At 51.7% G+C, this 21,165-nt stretch overlaps 1 gene segment (V, D, J or C); it reads left to right on the top strand.

Annotated features, from left to right (window-relative positions):
- Nucleotides 1-17,658, top strand: part of LOC139235707 (Ig mu chain C region secreted form-like) — a 29,991-nt gene extending 12,333 nt beyond the window's left edge. The window contains 3 exon segments of the C gene segment in view: nucleotides 7,154-7,471; nucleotides 8,758-9,078; nucleotides 17,333-17,658. Coding sequence covers nucleotides 7,154-7,471; nucleotides 8,758-9,078; nucleotides 17,333-17,658 — 965 coding nt within the window.
- Nucleotides 17,659-21,165: the final 3,507 nt, after the last annotated feature.

Genomic DNA, 21,165 nt, shown 5'->3' with positions numbered 1-21,165 from the left:
CTGGAGAGGATACAGAGGAGATTTACCAGGATGTTGCACTGGAGAGGGTACAGAGGAGATTGACCAGGATGTTGCACTGGAGAGGGTACAGAGGAGATTTACCAGGATGTCGCACTAGAGAGGGTACAGAGGAGATTTACCAGGATGTTGCACTGGAGAGGGTACAGAGGAGATTTACCAGGATGTCGCACTGGAGAGGGTACAGAGGAGATTTACCAGGATGTTGCACTGGAGAGGGTACAGAGGAGATTGACCAGGATGTTGCACCGGAGAGGGTACAGAGGAGATTTACCAGGATGTTGCACTGGAGAGGGTACAGAGGAGATTTACCAGGATGTTGCACTGGAGAGGGTACGGAGGAGATTTACCAGGATGTCGCTCGCACTGGAGAGGGTACAGAGGAGATTGACCAGGATGTTACACTGGAGAGGGTACACAGTTCTGGTCTCCATATACTTGGGTTAGACCACACTTGGAGCACCGTGCACAGTTCTGGTCTCCTGGTTAGACCACACTTGGAGTACTGTGCTTAGTTCTGGTCTCCATATACCTTGGTTAGACCACACTTGGAGCACCGTGCACAGTTCTGGTCTCCATATACCTGGATTAGACCACACTTGGAGCACCGTGCACAGTTCTGGTCTCCATATACCTGGGTTAGACCACACTTGGAGCACCGTGCACAGTTCTGGTCTCCATATACCTGGGTTAGACCACACTTGGAGCACTGTGCACAGTTCTGGTCTCCATATACCTGGGTTAGACCACACTTGGAGCACCGTGCACAGTTCTGGTCTCCATATACCTGGGTTAGACCACACTTGGAGCACTGTGCACAGTTCTGGTCGCCTTATTATAAAAAGGATATGGAGGCACTGAAGAGGGTGAAGAGAAGATTTACAAGGACGATACCAGAAATGTGAGGGTATACATAATCAGGAAAGGATGAACAGGCTGGGTCTCTTTTCTCTGAAAAAAGAAGGCTGAGGGGTGACCTAATAGAGGTCATTAAAATTATTGTCGGGTGTTTGTGTTTTCACTCTCCCTCGATTCGGAGACCTTGGGAATTATGGGAAACAGGACAACACGTGGCACAACATTTAGGCTTAACCTCGATTCCGAGGGCCTGCCTGTGATGATGTTTGTGGTGACCTTGTTTGACTGACTGACCTGGATGTCCCCAATTTGCAAGTTGAGTTTACAAGGCCAAAGCTAAGTCCTCATCTGAATCACCTCGTTCTCCAAAACTGTGCACCTGGTGGGGTCCCTTTGTTGTTCTGGTTCCTTGCAGACTTGGGGTCTCCAGAGAAATTTGATTCCCCCTCTGGCCGATCAGTTCAGGGCCTCTTCAGTTAGCTTATTAAAATGTAACAACCCCATTGTTTTCATCCTTCATCATCATGGGCAGTCCCTCGGAATCGAGGAAGACTTGCTTCCACTCTAAACATGAGCCCTTAGGTGGCTGAACAGTCCAATACGGGAGCCACAGTCCCTGTCACAGGTGGGACAGACAGTGGTTGAGGGAAGGGGAGGGTGGGACTGGTTTGCCGGACGCTCCTTCCGCTGCCTGCGCTTGCTTTCTGCACGCTCTCGGCGACGAGACTCGAGGTGCTCAGCGCCCTCCCGGATGCACTTCCTCCACTTAGGGGCGGGACTGGTCTTTGGGCCCAGGGACTCCCAGGTGTCGGTGGGGGATGTTGCACTTTATCAGGGAGGCTTTGAGGGTGGTCCCTTGCAACGTTTCCTCTGCCCACCTTTGGCTCGTTTGCCGTGAAGGAGTTCCGAGTAGAGCGCTCGCTTTGGGGAGTCTCGTGTCTGGGGGCCATGCGGACAATGTGGCCCCGCCCAGCGGAGCTGGTCGAGTGTGTGGTCAGTGCCTCGATGCTGGGGGTGTTGAAAAAGCTTGCATTAACTCACTTTAATCAGTTTTTAGTTTGTGCCCTCTTTCTGTGCCATCTGGAAAATGTGTAACCTTACATTGTGAAAGTGTGGATAGAGAGAGAATGTTTCCACTTGTGGGGTAGAGTATGACTAGAGGCCATTAATATAAGATAGTCACCCAGAAATCTAATGGGGAATTCAGGAGAAACTTCTTTACCCCGAGAGGGGTGAGAATGTGGAACTCGCTGCCACAGGGAGGGGTTGAGGCGAATAGTATCGATGCATTTAAGGGGAGGCTGGACAAGTATATGGGGGAGAAGGGGATAGAGGGTTATGCCGATAGATTTAGATGGGGGAAGACGGGAGGAGACTCGAGTGGAGCATAAACGCCGGCATGGACTGGTTGGGCCCAATGACCTGTTTCTGTGCTGTATATCCTGCGTGCAGTTTTAGTTTCCATATTTACGAAAGGATATACTTGCTTTGGAGGCAGTTCAGAGAAGGTTCACTCAGTTGATTCCGGGGATGAGGGGGTTGACTTATGAGGAAAGGTTGAGGAGGTTGGGCCTCTACTCATTGGAATTCAGAAGAATGGGAGGTGATCTTATCGAAACGTATAAGATTATAAGGGAACTTGACAAGGTGGATTGTAAATAGTTGGGGTCCCAGCACTGATCCCTGCGGCACCCCACTAGTTACTGGTTGCCAACCCGAGAATTAACCATTCATCCCGACTCTCTGTTTTCTGTTAGTTAACCAATCCTCTATCCATGCTAATATATTATCCCCAACCCCGTGAACTTTTATCTTGTGCAATAACCTTTTGTGTGTCAAATGCTTGCTGGAAGTCCAAATACACCACATCCACTGGTTCCCCTTTATCCACCCTGTTCGATACATCCTCAAAGAATTCCAGCAAATTTGTCAAACATGACTTCCCCTTCATAAATCCAGGCTGACTCTGCCTGAGTTCAATCACATTCTTCCTGTAATGTGGTGACCAGAACTGTGCACGCAGTACTCCACCTGTGGCCTAACCAGTGTTTTATACAGTTCAAGCATAACCTCCCTGCTCTTGACAAGGTGGATGCAGAGAGGATGTTTCCACTGAGAGGGAAGACTAGAACTACAGGGCATGGTCTTAGAATAAGGGTGTCCGAACCCTCACCCGCCCAAACTGTGGTCTCCTCACCCCCCCAAACAGTGGGACCCCTCATCCCACAAACTGTGGGACCCTCACCCCCCCCCAAACGTTGGCCTTTATTGCAAAGGGGGATAGAGTATAAAAGCAGGGAAGTCCTGCTACAACTGGACAGGGTATTGGTGAGGCCACACCTGGAGTACTGCGTGCAGTTTTGGCCTCCGTATTTAAGGAGGGATAGACTTGCATTGGAGGCAGTTCAGTGAAGGTTCACTCGGTTGATTCCGGAGATGAAGGGGTTGACTTATGAGGAAAGGTTGAGGAGGTTGGGCCTCTATTCATTGGAATTCAGAAGAATGAGAGGTGATCTTATCGAAACGTATAAGATTACGAGGGGGCTTGACAAGGTGGATGCAGAGAGGATGTTTCCACTGATGGGGAAGACTAGAACTAGGGGGCATGGTCTTAGAATAAGGGACCCGCCCATTTAAAACTGAGATGAGGAGGAATTTCTTCTCTCAGAGGGTTGTAAATGTATGGAATTCGCTGCCTTAGAGAGCTGTCTGTGGAAGCCGGGACATTGAATATATTTAAGACAGAGATAGACAGTTTCTTAAACGGTAAGGGAATAAGGGGAGCGGGCGGGGAAGTGGAGCTGAGTCCATGATCGGATCAGCCATGATCTTGTTGAATGGCGGAGCAGGCTCGAGGGGCCGAATGGCCGACTCCTGCTCCTATTTCTTATGTCCTTATGTTCTTATGCACTGGAGAGGGTACAGAGGAGATTTACCAGGATGTTGCACTGGAGAGGGTACAGAGGAGATTTACCAGGATGTTGCCGGGACTGGAGAGTTTTAGCGATGGGGAAAGATTGGATAGGCTGGGGTTGTTTTCCTTGGAACAGAGGAGGCTGAGGGGAGAGCTGATTGAGGTGTATAAAATGATGAGGGGCCTGTATAGAGTGGATAGGACGGACCTGTTTCCCTGGGCAGAGGGGTCAACAACCAGGGGGCAGAGATTGAAAGTAATTGGGGGAGGTTTAGAGGGGATTTGAGAGGAAATGTCTTCACCCAGAGGGTGGTGGGGGTCTGGGGCGGAACTCACGGCCTGAAAGGGGGCTAGAGGCAGAAACCCTCACCACATTTAAAAAGTACCTGGATGTGCACCCTCATAATCTTCTACGTTTCGATAAGATCACCTCTCATTCTTCTGAATTCCAATGAGTAGAGGCCCAACCTCCTCAACCTTTCCTCATAAGTCAACCCCCTCATCTCCGGAATCAACCGAGTGAACCTTCTCTGAACTGCCTCCAAAGCAAATGTATCCTTTCGTAAATACGGAAACCAAAACTGCACGCAGTACTCCAGGTGTGGCCTCACCAATACCCTGTATAACTGGAGCAAGACTTCTCTGCTTTTATACTCCATCCCCTTTGCAATAAAGGCCAAGATACCATTGGCCTTCCTGATCACTTGCTGTACCTGCATACTAACCTTTTGTGTTTCATGCACAAGTAACCCCCAGGTCCCGCTGTACTGCGCCACTTTGCAATCTTTCTCCATTTAAATAATAACTTGCTCTTTGATTTTTTTCTGCCAAAGTGCATGACCTCACACTTTCCAACATTATACTCCATCTGCCAAATTTCTGCCCACTCACTTAGCCTGTCTGTGTCCTTTTACAGATTTTTTGTGTCCTCCTCACACATTGCTTTTCCCCCCATCTTTGTATCGTCAGCAAACTTGGCTACGTTACACTCAGTCCCTTCTTCCAAGTCGTTAATATAGATTATAAATAGTTGGGGTCCCAGCACTGATCCCTGCGGTACCCCACTAGTTACTGGTTGCCAACCCGAGAATGACCCATTTATCCCGACTCTCTGTTTTCTGTTAGTAAGCCAATCCTCTATCCATGCTAATATATTACCCCCAACCCCATGAACTTTTATCTTGTGCAGTAACCTTTTATGTGACACCTTGTCAAATGCTTGCTGGAAATCCAAATACACGACACCCACTGGTTCCCCTTTATCCACCCTGTTCGTTACATCCTCAAAGAACTTCAGCAAATTTGTCAAACATGACTACCCCTTCATAAATCCATGCTGACTCTGCCTGAGTTCAATCACATCCTTCCTGTAATGTGGTGACCAGAACTGTGCACGCAGTACTCCAACTGTGGCCTAACCAGTGTTTTATACAGTTCAAGCATAACCTCCCTGCTCTTGACAAGGTGGATGCAGAGAGGATGTTTCCACTGATGGGGGAGACTAGAACTAGGGGGCATGGTCTTAGGATAAGGGGCCACCCATTTAAAACTGAGATGAGGAGGAATTTCTTCTCTCAATGGGTTGTAAACCTGTGGAATTCTCTGCCCCAGAGAGCTGTGGAAGCCGGGACATTGAATATATTTAAGACAGAGAGAGACAATTTCTTAACCGATAAGGGAATAAAGGAGCGGGCGGGGAAGTGGAGCTGAGTCCATGATCGGATCAGCCATGATCGTATTAAATGACGGAGCAGGCTCGAGGGGCCGTATGGCCAACTCCTGCTCCTATTTCTTATGTTCTTATGTTCTTATGTATTCTACGCCTCGGCTAATAAAGGCAAGTATTCCGTATGCCTTCTTAACCACCTTATCCACCTGGCTTGCTACCTTCAGGGATCTGTGGACCTGCACTCCCAGGTCCCTCAGTTCCTCCACACTTCTCAGTATCCCACCATTTAGAAACATAGAAACATAGAAAATAGGTGCAGGAGTAGGCCATTCGGCCCTTCGAGCCTGCACCACCATTCAATAAGATCATGGCTGATCATTCACCTCAGTACCCCTTTCCTGCTTTCTCTCCATACCCCTTGATCCCTTTAGCCGTAAGGGCCATATCTAACTCCCTCTTGAATATATCTAAAGAACTGGCCTCAACAACTCTCTGTGGTCGGGAATTCCACAGGTTCACCGCTCTCACCCTCATCTCGGTCCTAAATGGCTTACCCCTTATCCTTAGACTGTGACATCTGGTTCTGGACTTCTCCAACATCGGGAACATTCTTCCTGCATCTAACCCGTCCAGTCCCGTCAGAATTTTATTTATTTCTATGAGATCCCCTCTCATTCTTCAAAACTCCAGTGAATATAAGCCCAGTCGATCCAGTCTCTCCTCATATGTCAGTCCTGCCATCCCGGGAATCAGTCTGGTGAACCTTCGCTGCACTCCCTCAATAGCAAGAATGTCCTTCCTCAAATTAGGAGACCAAAACTGAACACAATATTCCAGGTGTGGCCTCACCAAGGCCCTGTACAACTGCAGTAAGACCTCCCTGCTCCTATACTCAAATCCTCTCGCTATGAAGGCCAACATACCATTTGCCTTCTTCACCCCCTGCTGTACCTGCATGCCAACTTTCAATGACTGATGTACCATGACACCCAGGTCTCGTTGCACCTCCCCTTTTCCTCACCTGTTGCCATTCAGATAATATTCTGCCTTCCTGTTTTTGCCACCAAAGCGGATAACCTCACATTTATCCACATTATTCTGCATCTGCCATGCATTTGCCCACTCACCTAACCTGTCCAAGTCACCCTGCAGCCTCTTAGCATCCTCCTCACAGCTCACACCACCACCCAGCTCAGTGTCATCTGCAAACTTGGAGATATTACACTCAATTCCTTCATCTAAATCATTCAGGTATATTGGTGTTTCAATGAAGGACCCAATATTCGAGATCCAGAACTACATCCTGAAGGGTGGAAGATGCCTGTGGGTGGGTTTGTTTAACGTGGGGTGACCGTTGTACACCAGCCCACCACACGGGGCTTGACAGAGCGAGGACTTGGTCCAGGGGCGAGGGTTAACCAGGAGGACTGGAGACCAGCTCTGCTGCACGGACCCAATGCCCACACATATCGCACAGTGTGGGGCTGGGCCCATGTCTCCCAATGGGCCCCTCGGCTCGGCTAATAAAGGCAAGTATTCCGTATTCAGTCGGAGAGAACTTCTGCCCTTCCAGAACTGGATGTCGGACAAGCAGTGTGACAATTGCGAGAGGGTGGTGGGGATGTCTCGATTGTGGGAGGGAGGGTCTCCGGCCAGTGATTGACCCCCCCCCCACCCCCTGTTTCTGCTTACAGTGCCTCCGTCCTCTCCTCCCTTGGTCCAGCTTCACTACCCGCCCCCAGGGGAGGTGACAGAGGAGGGTTCCACCTCCCTGCTCTGCCTCGTCACTGGATTCTTCCCACCCATGGTGCAGATCTCCTGGTACTCGGACGGGAGGAGGTTGACGGCGGGGATCACCGAGAGGCCTCTGTCCAGGGACCCCGGGGACCGCTACACCATCGTCAGCCAGCTGGAGCTCGCGGGCCGCGATTGGGTGGCTGCGGACACGTACCAGTGCGCCGTCGCCCACCAGGCATTGACCCAGCCCATCGTCAAGGAGATCAGGACCAGCGGTAAGTGTCTGGATCGCTGGGGGGGGGGGGAGGGGAGGGGGCTGGGCGGCATTGGGAGACGGTCGGCTGGGGAACGGGGGGGGGGTGGGCATTAGCGGGAGGAGTGCGGGCAGGGATTTGGGAGTTAGCTGTGGCACAGTGGGTGGTCTCGCTCTCTCGCCTCTCAGTCAGAAGGTTGTGGGTTCAAGTCCCACTCCAGGGAGTGCCGCACTGTCGGAGGGGCAGTACTGAGGGAGCGCCGCACTGTCAGAGGGGCAGTACTGAGGGAGCGTCGCACTGTCGGAGGGGCAGTACTGAGGGAGCGCCGCACTGTCGGAGGGGCAGTACTGAGGGAGTGCCGCACTGTCGGAGGGGCAGTACTGAGGGAGCACCGCACTGTCGGAGGGGCAGTACTGAGGGAGCGCCGCACTGTCGGAGGGGCAGTACTGAGGGAGCGCCGCACTGTCGGAGGGGCAGTACTGAGAGAGCGCCGCACTGTCGGAGGGGCAGTACTGAGAGAGCGCCGCACTGTCGGAGGGGCAGTACTGAGGGAGTGCCGCACTGTCGGAGGGGCAGTACTGAGGGAGTGCCACACTGTCGGAGGGGCAGTACTGAGGGAGCGCCGCACTGTCGGAGGGGCAGTACTGAGGGAGCGCCGCACTGTCGGAGGGGCAGTACTGAGGGAGAGCCGCACTGTCGGAGGGGCAGTACTGAGGGAGCGCCGCACTGTCGGAGGGGCAGTACTGAGGGAGCGCCGCACTGTCGGAGGGGCAGTACTGAGGGAGCGCCGCACTGTCGGAGGGGCAGTACTGAGGGAGCGCCGCACTGTCGGAGGGGCAGTACTGAGAGAGTGCTGCACTGTCGGAGGTGCAGTACTGAGGGAGCGCCGCACTGTCGGAGGGGCAGTACTGAGGGAGTGCCGCACTGTCGGAGGGGCAGTACTGAGGGAGTGCTGCACTGTCGGAGGTGCCCTCTTTTGGATGAGATATTAAACCGAGGCCCCGTCTGCTCTCTCAGGTGGACGTAAAAAATCCCTGGGCACTATTTTGAAGAAGAGCAGGGGAGTTCTCCCCGGTGTCCTGGGGCCAATATTTATCCCTTAGTCAGTGTAACAAAAACAGATGATCTGGGTCATTATCACATTGCTGTGTGGGGGAGCTTGCTGTGCACAAATTGGCTGCCGCGTTTCCCACATTACAACAGTGACTACACTCCAAAAGTACTTCATTGGCTGTAAAGCGCTTTGGGACGTCCGGTGGTGGTGAAAGGTGCTATATAAATGCAAGTCTGACTTTCTCTCTCACCAGCCCGATACCCGACAGTTCCAAGCCTCTACCTCCGAGCGCCCACCTACGATGAGATGGACACTAATGGGACTGCCACGTTGGAGTGTCAGGCCATCGGTCATTACCCCAGGAACATCTCCTTCGCCTGGCTCATCAACAGGCGTCAGTCAGCCTTCGCCTGGGAGCTCGGCCGCACAACACAACATGAGAATGGGACCTTCAGTTCCAGCAGCACGTTAAGGGTCTCCGTACGGGAATGGGATTCGGGCTCAGTCTTCACCTGTCTGGTCAAACACCTTTCCTCACCAAGCCCGCTGACACACACCCTCAGCAAACAAGACGGTGAGTCACACCTTAAACCCTTAGTTACAGAGTAAAGTACCCTGTCCCCATCAAACACTCCCAGGGCAGGTACAGGGGGTTAGATACAGAGTAAAGCTCCCTCTACCCTGTCCCATCAAACACTCCCAGGGCAGGTACAGGGGGTTAGATACAGAGTAAAGCTCCCTCTACACTGTCCCATCAAACACTCCCAGGGCAGGTACAGGGGGTTAGATACAGAGTAAAGCTCCCTCTACACTGTCCCATCAAACACTCCCAGGGCAGGTACAGGAGGTTAGATACAGAGTAAAGCTCCCTCTACACTGTCCCATCAAACACTCCCAGGGCAGGTACAGGGGGTTAGATACAGAGTAAAGCTCCCTCTACACTGTCCCATCAAACACTCCCAGGGCAGGTACAGCACGGGGTTAGATACAGAGTAAAGCTCCCTCTACACTGTCCCATCAAACACTCCCAGGGCAGGTACAGGGGGTTAGATACAGAGTAAAGCTCCCTCTACACTGTCCCCATCAAACACTCCCAGGGCAGGTACAGGGGGTTAGATACAGAGTAAAGCTCCCTGTACACTGTCCCATCAAACACTCCCAGGGCAGGTACAGGGGGTTAGATACAGAGTAAAGCTCCCTCTACACTGTCCCATCAAACACTCCCAGGGCAGGTACAGGGGGTAAGATACAGAGTAAAGCTCTCTCTACTCTGTCCCATCAAACACTCCCAGGGCAGGTACAGGGGGTTAGATACAGAGTAAAGCTCTCTCTACTCTGTCCCATCAAACACTCCCAGGGCAGGTACAGGGGGTTAGATACAGAGTAAAGCTCTCTCTACTCTGTCCCATCAAACACTCCCAGGGCAGGTACAGGGGGTTAGATACAGAGTAAAGCTCCCTCTACACTGTCCCATCAAACACTCCCAGGGCAGGTACAGGGGGTTAGATACAGAGTAAAGCTCCCTCTACACTGTCCCATCAAATACTCCCAGGGCAGGTACAGGGGGTTAGATACAGAGTAAAGCTCCCTCTACACTGTCCCATCAAACACTCCCAGGGCAGGTACAGCACGGGGTTAAATACAGAGTAAAGCTCCCTCTACACTGTCCCATCAAACACTCCCAGGGCAGGTACAGGGGGTTAGATACAGAGTAAAGCTCCCTCTACACTGTCCCATCAAACACTCCCAGGGCAGGTACAGCACGGGGTTAGATACAGAGTAAAGCTCCCTCTACACTGTCCCATCAAACACCCCCAGGGCAGGTACAGCACGGGGTTAGATACAGAGTAAAGCTCCCTCTACACTGTCCCATCAAACACTCCCAGGGCAGGTACAGCACGGGTTAGATACAGAGTAAAGCTCCCTCTACACTGTCCCATCAAACACTCCCAGGGCAGGTACAGCACAGGGTTAGATACAGAGTAAAGCTCCCTCTACACTGTCCCCATCAAACACTCCCAGGGCAGGTACAGGGGGTTAGATACAGAGTAAAGCTCCCTGTACACTGTCCCATCAAACACTCCCAGGGCAGGTACAGGGGGTTAGATACAGAGTAAAGCTCCCTCTACACTGTCCCATCAAACACTCCCAGGGCAGGTACAGGGGGTTAGATACAGAGTAAAGCTCTCTCTACTCTGTCCCATCAAACACTCCCAGGGCAGGTACAGGGGGTTAGATACAGAGTAAAGCTCTCTCTACTCTGTCCCATCAAACACTCCCAGGGCAGGTACAGGGGGTTAGATACAGAGTAAAGCTCTCTCTACTCTGTCCCATCAAACACTCCCAGGGCAGGTACAGGGGGTTAGATACAGAGTAAAGCTCCCTCTACACTGTCCCATCAAACACTCCCAGGGCAGGTACAGGGGGTTAGATACAGAGTAAAGCTCCCTCTACACTGTCCCATCAAATACTCCCAGGGCAGGTACAGGGGGTTAGATACAGAGTAACGCTCCCTCTACACTGTCCCATCAAACACTCCCAGGGCATGTATAGCACGGGGTTAAATACAGAGTAAAGCTCCCTCTACACTGTCCCATCAAACACTCCCAGGGCAGGTACAGGGGGTTAGATACAGAGTAAAGCTCCCTCTACACTGTCCCATCAAACACTCCCAGGGCAGGTACAGCACGGGGTTAGATACAGAGTAAAGCTCCCTCTACACTGTCCCATCAAACACCCCCAGGGCAGGTACAGCACGGGGTTAGATACAGAGTAAAGCTCCCTCTACACTGTCCCATCAAACACTCCCAGGGCAGGTACAGCACGGGTTAGATACAGAGTAAAGCTCCCTCTACACTGTCCCATCAAACACTCCCAGGACAGGTACAGGGGGTTAGATACAGAGTAAAGTTCCCTCTACACTGTCCCATCAAACACTCCCAGGGCAGGTACAGCACGGGGTTAGATACAGAGTAAAGCTCCCTCTACACTGTCCCATCAAACACTCCCAGGGCAGGTACAGCACGGGGTTCGATACAGAGTAAAGCTCCCTCTACACTGTCCCATCAAACACTCCCAGGGCAGGTACAGGGGGTTAGATACAGAGTAATGCTCCCTCTACACTGTCCCATCAAACACTCCCAGGACAGGTACAGCACAGGGTTAGATACAGATTAAAGCTCCCTCTACACTGTCCCATCAAACACTCCCAGGGCAGGAACAGCACAGGGTTAGATACAGAGTAAAGCTCCCTCTACACTGTCCCATCAAACACTCCCAGGACAGGTACAGCACAGGGTAAGATACAGACTAAAGCTCCCTCTACACTGTCCCATCAAACACTCCCAGGGCAGGTACAGGGGGTTAGATACAGAGTAAAGCTCCCTCTACACTGTCCCATCAAACACTCCCAGGGCAGGTACAGGGGGTTAGATACAGAGTAATGCTCCCTCTACACTGTCCCATCAAACACTCCCAGGGCAGGTACATGGGGTTAGATACAGAGTAATGCTCCCTCTACACTGTCCCATCAAACACTCCCAGGACAGGTACAGCACAGGGTTAGATACAGAGTAAAGTTCCCTCTACACTGTCCCATGAAACACTCCCAGGGCAGGTACAGCACGGGGTTAGATACAGAGTAAAGTTCCCTCTACACTGTCCCATCAAACACTCCCAGGGCAGGTACAGCACGGGGTTAGATACAGAGTAAAGCTCCCTCTACACTGTCCCATCAAACACTCCCAGAGCAGGAACAGCACGGGGTTAGATACAGAGTAAAGTTCCCTCTACACTGTCCCATCAAACACTCCCAGGGCAGGTACAGCACAGGGTTAGATACAGAGTAAAGCTCCCTCTACACTGTCCCATCAAACACTCCCAGGGCAGGTACAGCACAGGGTTAGATACAGAGTAAAGCTCCCTCTACACTGTCCCATCAAACACTCCCAGGGCAGGTACAGCACGGGGTTAGATACAGAGTAAAGCTCCCTCTACACTGTCCCATCATACACTCCCAGAGCAGGAACAGCACGGGGTTAGATACAGAGTAAAGTTCCCTCTCCACTGTCCCATCAAACACTCCCAGGGCAGGTACAGCACAGGGTTAGATCTAGAGTAAAGCTCCCTCTACACTGTCCCATCAAACACTCCCAGGGCAGGAACAGCACAGGGTTAGATACAGAGTAAAGCTCCCTCAACTCTGTCCCATCACACACTCCCAGGGCAGGTACAGCACGGGGTTAGATACAGAGTAAAGCTCCCTCTACACTGTCCCATCAAACACTCCCAGGGCAGGTACAGGGGGTTAGATACAGAGTAAAGCTCCCTCTACACTGTCCCATCAAACACTCCCAGGGCAGGTACAGGGGGTTAGATACAGAGTAAAGCTCCCTTTACACTGTCCCATCAAACACTCCCAGGGCAGGTACAGGGGGTTAGATACAGAGTAAAGCTCCCTCTACACTGTCCCATCAAACACTCCCAGGGCAGGTACAGCGATCCGGTACAATGGTTGTTGTGGTATATTCGAAAGATTTGGTTTGTGTTACTGGTCTTGTTTGGCACTGACTTACATAAGAAGTAGGAGCAGGAGTCGGCCATTCGGCCCCTCGAGCCTTCTCCGCCATTCAATAAGATCCTGGCTGATCATTGACCTCAACTCCACTTTCCCCCCCGATCCCCATATCCTCATCTCAGTCCTAAACGGCCGAGCCCTTATCCTGAGACTGTGACCCCTGGTTCTAGACTCCCCAGCCCAGGGGGAAACACCCTCCCTGCATCTACCCTGTCAGGCCCTGTGAGAATGTTTCAATGAGATCATCTCTCATTCTTCTAAACTCTAGAGAGTATCGGCCTAGTCGACCCAATCTCTCCTCATTGGACAATCCCCGCCATCCCAGGAATCAGTCTGGTGAACCTTCGCTGCACTCCCTCTGTGGCAAGTATCTCCTTCCTTAGGTAAGGAGACCAAAACTGTGCACAATACTCCAGGTGTGGTCTCACCGGGGCCCGATATAATCGCAGTAAGACGTCTTTACTCTTCGACTCAAATCCTCCTGTAATAAAGGCCAACATACCATTTGCTTTCTGCATTGCTTGCTGTACCTGCCTGTTAACGTTCAGTGATTGGTGTACAAGGACCCCCCAGGTCCCTCGGAACACCAACATTTGCCAATCTCTCGCCATTTGAACAATACTCTGCTTTTCTAGTTTTCCGACCAAAGTGGATAACTTCACATTACTCCACATTATATTCCAGTTGCCATGGTCTTGCCCACTCACTGAGCCTGTCTCCATCCCCTTGCACCCTCCTTGCATCCTCCTCACAACTTACATTCCCACCGAGTTTTGTACCATCAGCAAACTTGGATATATTACATTTGGTCCCCTCGTCCAAATCCTTGATATAGATTGTAAATAGCTGGGGCCCCAGCACTGATCCCTGCGGCACCCCATTCGCTACAGCCTGCCCACCCAAAAATAACCTGTTTATTCCTTCTCTTGACTGCCTTCTGAAATACAAATATACCAAATATATCACATCCACTGGTTCCCCCCTTATCTCTTCTGCTGTTACAACCTCAAACCAGATTTGACAAATATGATTTCCCTTTTCATCCCGTGGACTCCCCAATCCTATTATTATTTGCTAAGTGCCCTGTTACCACGTCCTTAATAATAGATTCTATTATTTTCCCGACGACTGATGTCAGACTAACTGCTCTGTAGTTCCCTGTTTTCTCTCTCCCTCCTTTCTCAAATAGCCGGGTTATATCTGTCACCTTCCAACCTGCGGGAAACGTCCGAGAATCTGTGGAATTTTGGAAGATGACAACCAATGTATCCACGATCTCTTTCCTGATATCCCTCCAATACGCCGCAGTCCCTTGCTCTGGTTCCTGAAGCCTCAGCTTTGGATTGATCTGAACACAAGCCTTTCACAATTCTCATCCTTGTTTACAAATCCCTCCATGGCCCTCGCCCCTCCCGAACTCAGTAACCTCCTCCAGCCCCTACACCTCTCCCTACCTCTGTAACCGCCTCCAGCCACGACACCCCTCCCTATCTCTGTAACCTCCTCCAGCCCCTACACCCCTCCCTATCTCTGTAACCTCCTCCAGCCCCTACACCCCTCCCTATCTCTGTAACCTCCTCCAGCCCCTACACCCCTCCCTATCTCTGTAACCTCCTCCAGGCCCTACACCCCTACCTATCTCTGTAACCTCCTCCAGCTCCTACACCCCTCCCTATCTCTGTAACCTCCTCCAACCCCTACACCCCTCCCTATCTCTGTAACCTCCTCCAGCCCCTACACCCCTCCCTACCTCTGTAACCTCCTCCAGCCACTATACCCCTCCCTATCTCTGTAACCTCCTCCAGCACCTACGTCCCTCGTTATCTCTGTAACCTCCTCCAGCCTCTACACCCCTCCCTATCTCTGTAACCTCCTCCAACCACTACACCCCTCCCTATCTCTGTAACCTCCTCCAGCCCTTACACAACTTCCTATCTCTGTAACCGCCTCCAGCACCTACATCCCTCCCTATCTCTGTAACCTCCTCCAGCCCCTACATCCCTCACTATCTCTGTAACCTCCTCCAGGCCCTACAACCCTTGTTATCTCTGTAACCTCGTCCAGCCTCTACACCCCTCCCTATCTCTGTAACCTCCTCCAACCACTACACCCCTCCCTATCTCTGTAACCTCCTCCAGCCCTTACACAACTTCCTATCTCTGTAACCGCCTCCAGCACCTACACCCCTCCCTATCTCTGTAACCTCCTCCATCCCCTACACCCCTCCCTATCTCTGTAACCTCCTCCATCCCCTACACCCCTCCCTATCTCTGTAACCTCCTCCATCCCCTACACCCCTCCCTACCTCTGTAACCTCCTCCAGCCCCACAACCCCCCGAGATGTCTGCGCTCCTCTAATTCTGCCCTCCTGAGCATCCCTGATTATAATCGCTACACCATCGGTGGCCGTGCCTTCTGTTGCCTGGGCCCCAAGCTCTGGAACTCCCTCCCTAAACCTCTCCGCCTCTCTACCTCTCTCTCCTCCTTCAAGACGCTCCTTCAAACCTCCCTCTTTGACGCAGCTTTTGGTCACCTGTCCCTAATTTCTCCTCACGTGGCTCGGTGTCAAATTTGTTTTTGATAATCGCTCCTGTGAAGAATCTTGGGACGTTTTATTCTGCTCAAGGCACTGTATCAATGGGAGTTGGTTCAAAGTGATACTAGCTGTACAAATTATTGAGGGACCTGGACATAAGGGTCTATTTCCATTGGTGGAGGGGTCTATTACGAGGGAGGCATCGTTTTAAGGTGGTTGGTGGAAGGTTTAGAGGGGATTTGAGGGGGGGCTTCTTTACGCAGAGGGTTGTGGGGATCTGAAACTCGCTGCCTGGAAGAGTGATGGATGTAGAAACCCTCACCACTTTTAAGAGATGGTTGGATGGGCACTTAAAGTGCAGTAACCTGCAGGGTTACGGACCTAGAGCTGGTAATTGGGATTAGACTGGATGACCTTTTGTTGGACGGTGCAGATATAACGGTAAGTACCGCAGGGAATAGAATGCGGCCAGAGTGATCTCCTGGACTAGTGTCGATCGCCTGGATGGGTCGGAGAGGAATTTTCCCAGATTTTTATCTCCCTAAAGTGGCCTGGGTTTTTATCTGGTTTTTGCCTCTCCCAGGAGATCACATGGCTCCGGTTGGGGTGGAGTATAGAATGTTTCGGTGTAAGGGGTGTCGCAGTTGTGTGAGGCGGACTGGTTGGGCTGGATGCTCTTTGCCTTTCCGTCATTGTTCACAGGTTTATATGTAACCTGCTGACCGAGGGCCGTGCGGCTCTTTGTCGGCCGGGGCGGACACGATGGGCCGGAATGGCCTCCTTCTGCGCTGGAAATTTCTCTGTTTCTCTGTTTCGAGCTGGAGAATGATCCAGAACCTTCTACATCAACAACTTGTGTGAGGGTTTCAGCAGCGGATGAGCGGAGGCGGGGGACGGAGACGGGCGATGTTACGGGGGGGACAGGAAAATCGGCGGTCTTAGTTATGCCGCGGATATGTGGCCGGAAGCTCATTCCTGGGGCAAATACGACCCCGAGGTGGCGAACAGTCTGGTTCAGCCCCCAGACCAGGAGTTGGGGAGAGGGAGGGAGTCGGGGGCTGGGGAACGGAGTTTGCGGCGGGGACCGAGAACAATGGCTTCGGTCTTCCCGATAATTCACTCGGAGGAACTTTCTGCTCATCCAGATCATCACCGTAGGCAGGCCCTCGCAATCGAGGAAGACTTGCTTCCACTCTGAACATGAGTCCTCAGGTGGCTGAACAGCCCAATACGAGAGCCGCAGTCCCTGTCACAGGTGGGACAGACAGTGGTTGAGGGAAAGGGGAGGGTGGGACAGGTTTGCCGCACGCTCCTTCCGCTGCCTGCGCTTGGTTTCTGCGCGCTCTCGGCGACGAGACTCGAGGTGCTCAGCGCCCCTCCTGGGCACACTTGGGGCGGACTGGTGTTTGGCCAGGGACTCCCAGGTGTCCACAACTGGATGTCGGACAAGCAATCTGACACTTGAGAGAGAGTGGAGAGAAGTGGGGGAGAGGTCGAGCTGGTCATCAGGGTCCATGTGGAAACTGACTCCTTGTCGCCAAGGGACAAGATGTAGATGAGAAATAGGAGGGGACCGAGGCTCGAGCCTTGGGGTACACCAGAGGTAATGGTGTGGGGGCAGGAGGAGAAGCCATTGCAGGAGATTCTCTGGCTACGATGAGCTAGATAAGGATGGCACCAGACAACGTTCACAATGTTTAACCTTCTCCTTTGCAGTGCGCCCCCTACAGGCTCCCTCCGTCTTCCTCCGTCAGCCACCACCTGAGGAGAACGCGACCAGGACCAACGTTGAGCTCATCTGTGGAGCCACCGGATTCTACCCCGGGGAAATCTCGCTGAGCTGGGAGATGGATAATCAGCCGGTCAGCACAGGCCTCTCCAACACGGGTCCCTCCGTCCAACCGGATGGGAGTTATACCCTGATCGGCAGGCTCAGCACGCCCAGCTCGCTGTGGGCATCAGGGTCAAGCTACACCTGCCTGGTATCACACCGGACACTGACTGAGCCAATCAGGACACAGGTCCGCAGAGCAGGTCAGTGACATGCGATTGATAGACAACTGAGCGTCTACAGGCTAGATCATCCATTCAGCCCACACCTGGAGCGCCGTACACAGTTCTGGTCTCCATATACCTGGGTTAGACCACACTTGGAGCATGTGCACAGTTCTGGTCTCCATATACCTGGGTTAGACCACACTTGGAGCACCGTGCACAGTTCTGGTCTCCATATACCTGGGTTAGACCACGCTTGGAGCACTGTGTACAGTTCTGGTCTCCATATACCTGGGTTAGACCACGCTTGGAGCACTGTGTACAGTTCTGGTCTCCATATACCTGGGTTAGATCACAGTTGGAGCACTGTGCACAGTTCTGGTCTCCATATACCTGGGTTAGACCACGCTTGGAGCACTGTGCACAGTTCTGGTCTCCATATACCTGGGTTAGATCACAGTTGGAGCACTGTGCACAGTTCTGGTCTCCATATACCTGGGTTAGACCACGCTTGGAGCACTGTGCACAGTTCTGGTCTCCATATACCTGGGTTAGATCACAGTTGGAGCACTGTGCACAGTTCTGGTCTCCATATACCTGGGTTAGACCACACTTGGAGCACTGTGCACAGTTCTGGTCTCCATATACCTGGGGTAGACCAGAATTGGAGCACTGTGCACAGTTCTGGTCTCCATATACCTGGGGTAGACCACACTTGGAGCACTGTGCACAGTTCTGGTCTCCATATACCTTGGTTAGACCACACTTGGAGCACCGTGCACAGTTCTGGTCTCCATATACCTTGGTTAGACCACACTTGGAGCACTGTGCACAGTTCTGGTCACCATATACCTTGGTTAGATCATACTTGGAGCACTGTGCACAGTTCTGGTCTCCATATACCTTGGTTAGACCACACTTGGAGCACCGTGCACAGTTCTGGTCTCCATATACCTGGGTTAGATCATACTTGGAGTGCTGTACACAGTTCTGTTCTCCACATTATAAAAAATGACGGAGAGGCACCGGACAAGGTGCAAAACAGATTTACAAGGATGATACCAGTACTGAGTGCATATACTTCTCAGGAAAGACTGGACAGTCTGAGGTCTCGTTTCCCTAGAAAAGAGAAGGCCAAGGAGGGGGGGATCTAATAGAGGTCTTTAAGATTCATAGAATCATAGAATCACGGAAGGAGGCCATTTCGGCCCAGCGTGTCCCGCCGGCCGACCAAGAGCTACCCAGCCTAATCCCACTTTCCCGCTCTGGGTCCGTAGCCCTGTGGGTTACGGCACTTCAGGTGCACATCCAAATGTGGTGAGGGTTTCTGCCTCTACCCCCCTTTCAGGCCGTGAGTTCCACCCCAGACCCCCACCACCCTCTGGGTGAAGACATTTCCCCTCAAATCCCCTCAAAACCTCCCCTCAATTACTTTCAATCTCTGCCCCCTGGTTGTTGACCCCTCTGCCCAGGGAAACAGTTCCGTCCTATCCACTCTATCCAGGCCCCTCATCATTTTATACACCTCAATCAGGTCTCCCCTCAGCCTCCTCTGTTCCAGAGACAACAACCCCAGCCTATCCAATCTTTCCTCATCACTAAAAATTCTCCAGTCCCGGCAACATTGTGGTTGGGAAGGTTGTGAAACTATGATGGGGTTCATAGAAACATAGAAACTTATAAAATAGGAGCAGGAGTAGGCCATTCGGCCCCTCGAGCCTGCACCACCATTCAATATGATCATAGCTGATCCTCTATCCCAACACCATATTCCCGCTTTCTCCCCATACCCCTTGATACCTTTTGTGTCTAGAAATCTATCTATCTCCCTCTTAAATATATTCAGTGACTTGGTCTCCACAGCCTTCTGTGGTCGAGAATTCCACAGGTTCACCACCCTCGGAGTGAGAACATTTCTCCTCATCTCTCTCCTAAGTTTCCTACCCCGTATCCTGAGACTGTGTGACCCCTTGTTCTGGACTTCCCAGCCAGGGTAGACGTAGAGAAGATGTTTACACGTGCGGGGGGAGGAGGCTGGGTGGTTGGAGACTGGAACTGGGCGCGCCATCAATATAGAGTTAGAAAAAAAATCAAAGAGCAAGTTATTATTTAAATGGAGAAAGATTACAAAGTGCCGCAGTACAGCGGGACCTGGGGGTTACTTGTGCATGAAACACAAAAGGTTAGTATGCAGGTACAGCAAGTGATCAGGAAGGCCAATGGTATCTTGGCCTTTATTGCAAAGGGGATGGAGTATAAAAGCAGGGAAGTCTTGCTCCAGTTATACAGGGTATTGGTGAGGCCACACCTGGAGTACTGCGTGCAGTTTTAGTTTCCATATTTACGAAAGGATATACATGCTTTGGAGTCAGTTCAGAGAGGTTCACTCGGTTGATTCTGGGGATGAGGGGGTTGACTTATGAGGAAAGGTTGAGGAGGTTGGGCCTCTACTCATTGGAGTTCAGAAGAATGAGAGGTGATCTTATCGAAACGTATCAGATTATGAGGGGGCTCGACAAGGTGGATGCAGAGAGGATGTTCCCACTGATGGGGGAGACTAGAACTAGGGGGCATGGTCTTAGAATAAGGGGCCGCCCATTTAAAACTGAGATGAGGAGGAATTTCTTCTCTCGGAGGGTTGTAAATCTGTGGAATTCTCTGCCCCAGAGAGCTGTGGAGGCTGGGTCATTGAATATATTTAAGGCGTAGATAGACAGATTTTTGAGTGATAAGGGAGTGAAGGGTTATGGGGAGCGGGCGGGGAAGTGGAGCTGAGTCCATGATCGGATCAGCCATGATCTTATTGAATGGCGGAGCAGGCTCGAGGGGCCGAATGGCCGACTCCTGCTCCTATTTCTTATGTTCTCATGTTCTTACACTTGCCACAGAGGACGTGCAGCGAAGGTTCACCAGACTGATTCCTGGGAGGGCAGGACTGTGGTATGAGGAGAGATTGGGTCGACTGGGCCTGTATTCACTGGAGTTTAGAAGAATGAGAGGGGATCCCATTGAAAGGTATAAAATTCTGACAGGGTTGGACAGACTGGATGCGGAGAGGATGTTTCCCCGGGGGCTGGGAAGTCTAGAACAAGGGGTCACAGTCTCAGGATACGGGGTAGGGAAATTTAGGAGCGAGATGAGGAGAAACGTTCTCACTCCGAGGGAGGTGAACCTGTGGAATTCTCTACCACAGAAGGCTGTGGAGACCACGTCACTGAATATATTTAAGAGGGAGATCGATAGATTTCTAGACACAAAAAGGCATCAAGGGGTACGGGGAAAAAGTGGGAATATGGTGTTGGGATAGAGGATCAGCCATGGTCATATTGAATGGCGGTGCAGGCTCGAGGGGCCGAATGGCCGACTCCTGCTCCTATTGTCTATGTTTCTGTGTTTCTATGAGACACTCACTCATAACACCAATGGAAAATTCAGGAGAAACTGCTTTATCCAGAGAGTGTGAGGATGTGGAACTCGTTCCCACACGGAGTGATTAAGGCAAATATTAAAGATACATTGAAGGGGAAGGTAGATAGGTTGAAGAGGGAGACAGG

Source organism: Pristiophorus japonicus, chromosome 23 (genome assembly GCF_044704955.1).
Source record: "Pristiophorus japonicus isolate sPriJap1 chromosome 23, sPriJap1.hap1, whole genome shotgun sequence".
Classification (NCBI taxonomy): domain Eukaryota; kingdom Metazoa; phylum Chordata; class Chondrichthyes; family Pristiophoridae; genus Pristiophorus; species Pristiophorus japonicus.
The sequence above is the reverse complement of the archived record's forward strand: the minus strand, read 5'-3'. Positions and strand labels throughout refer to the sequence as shown.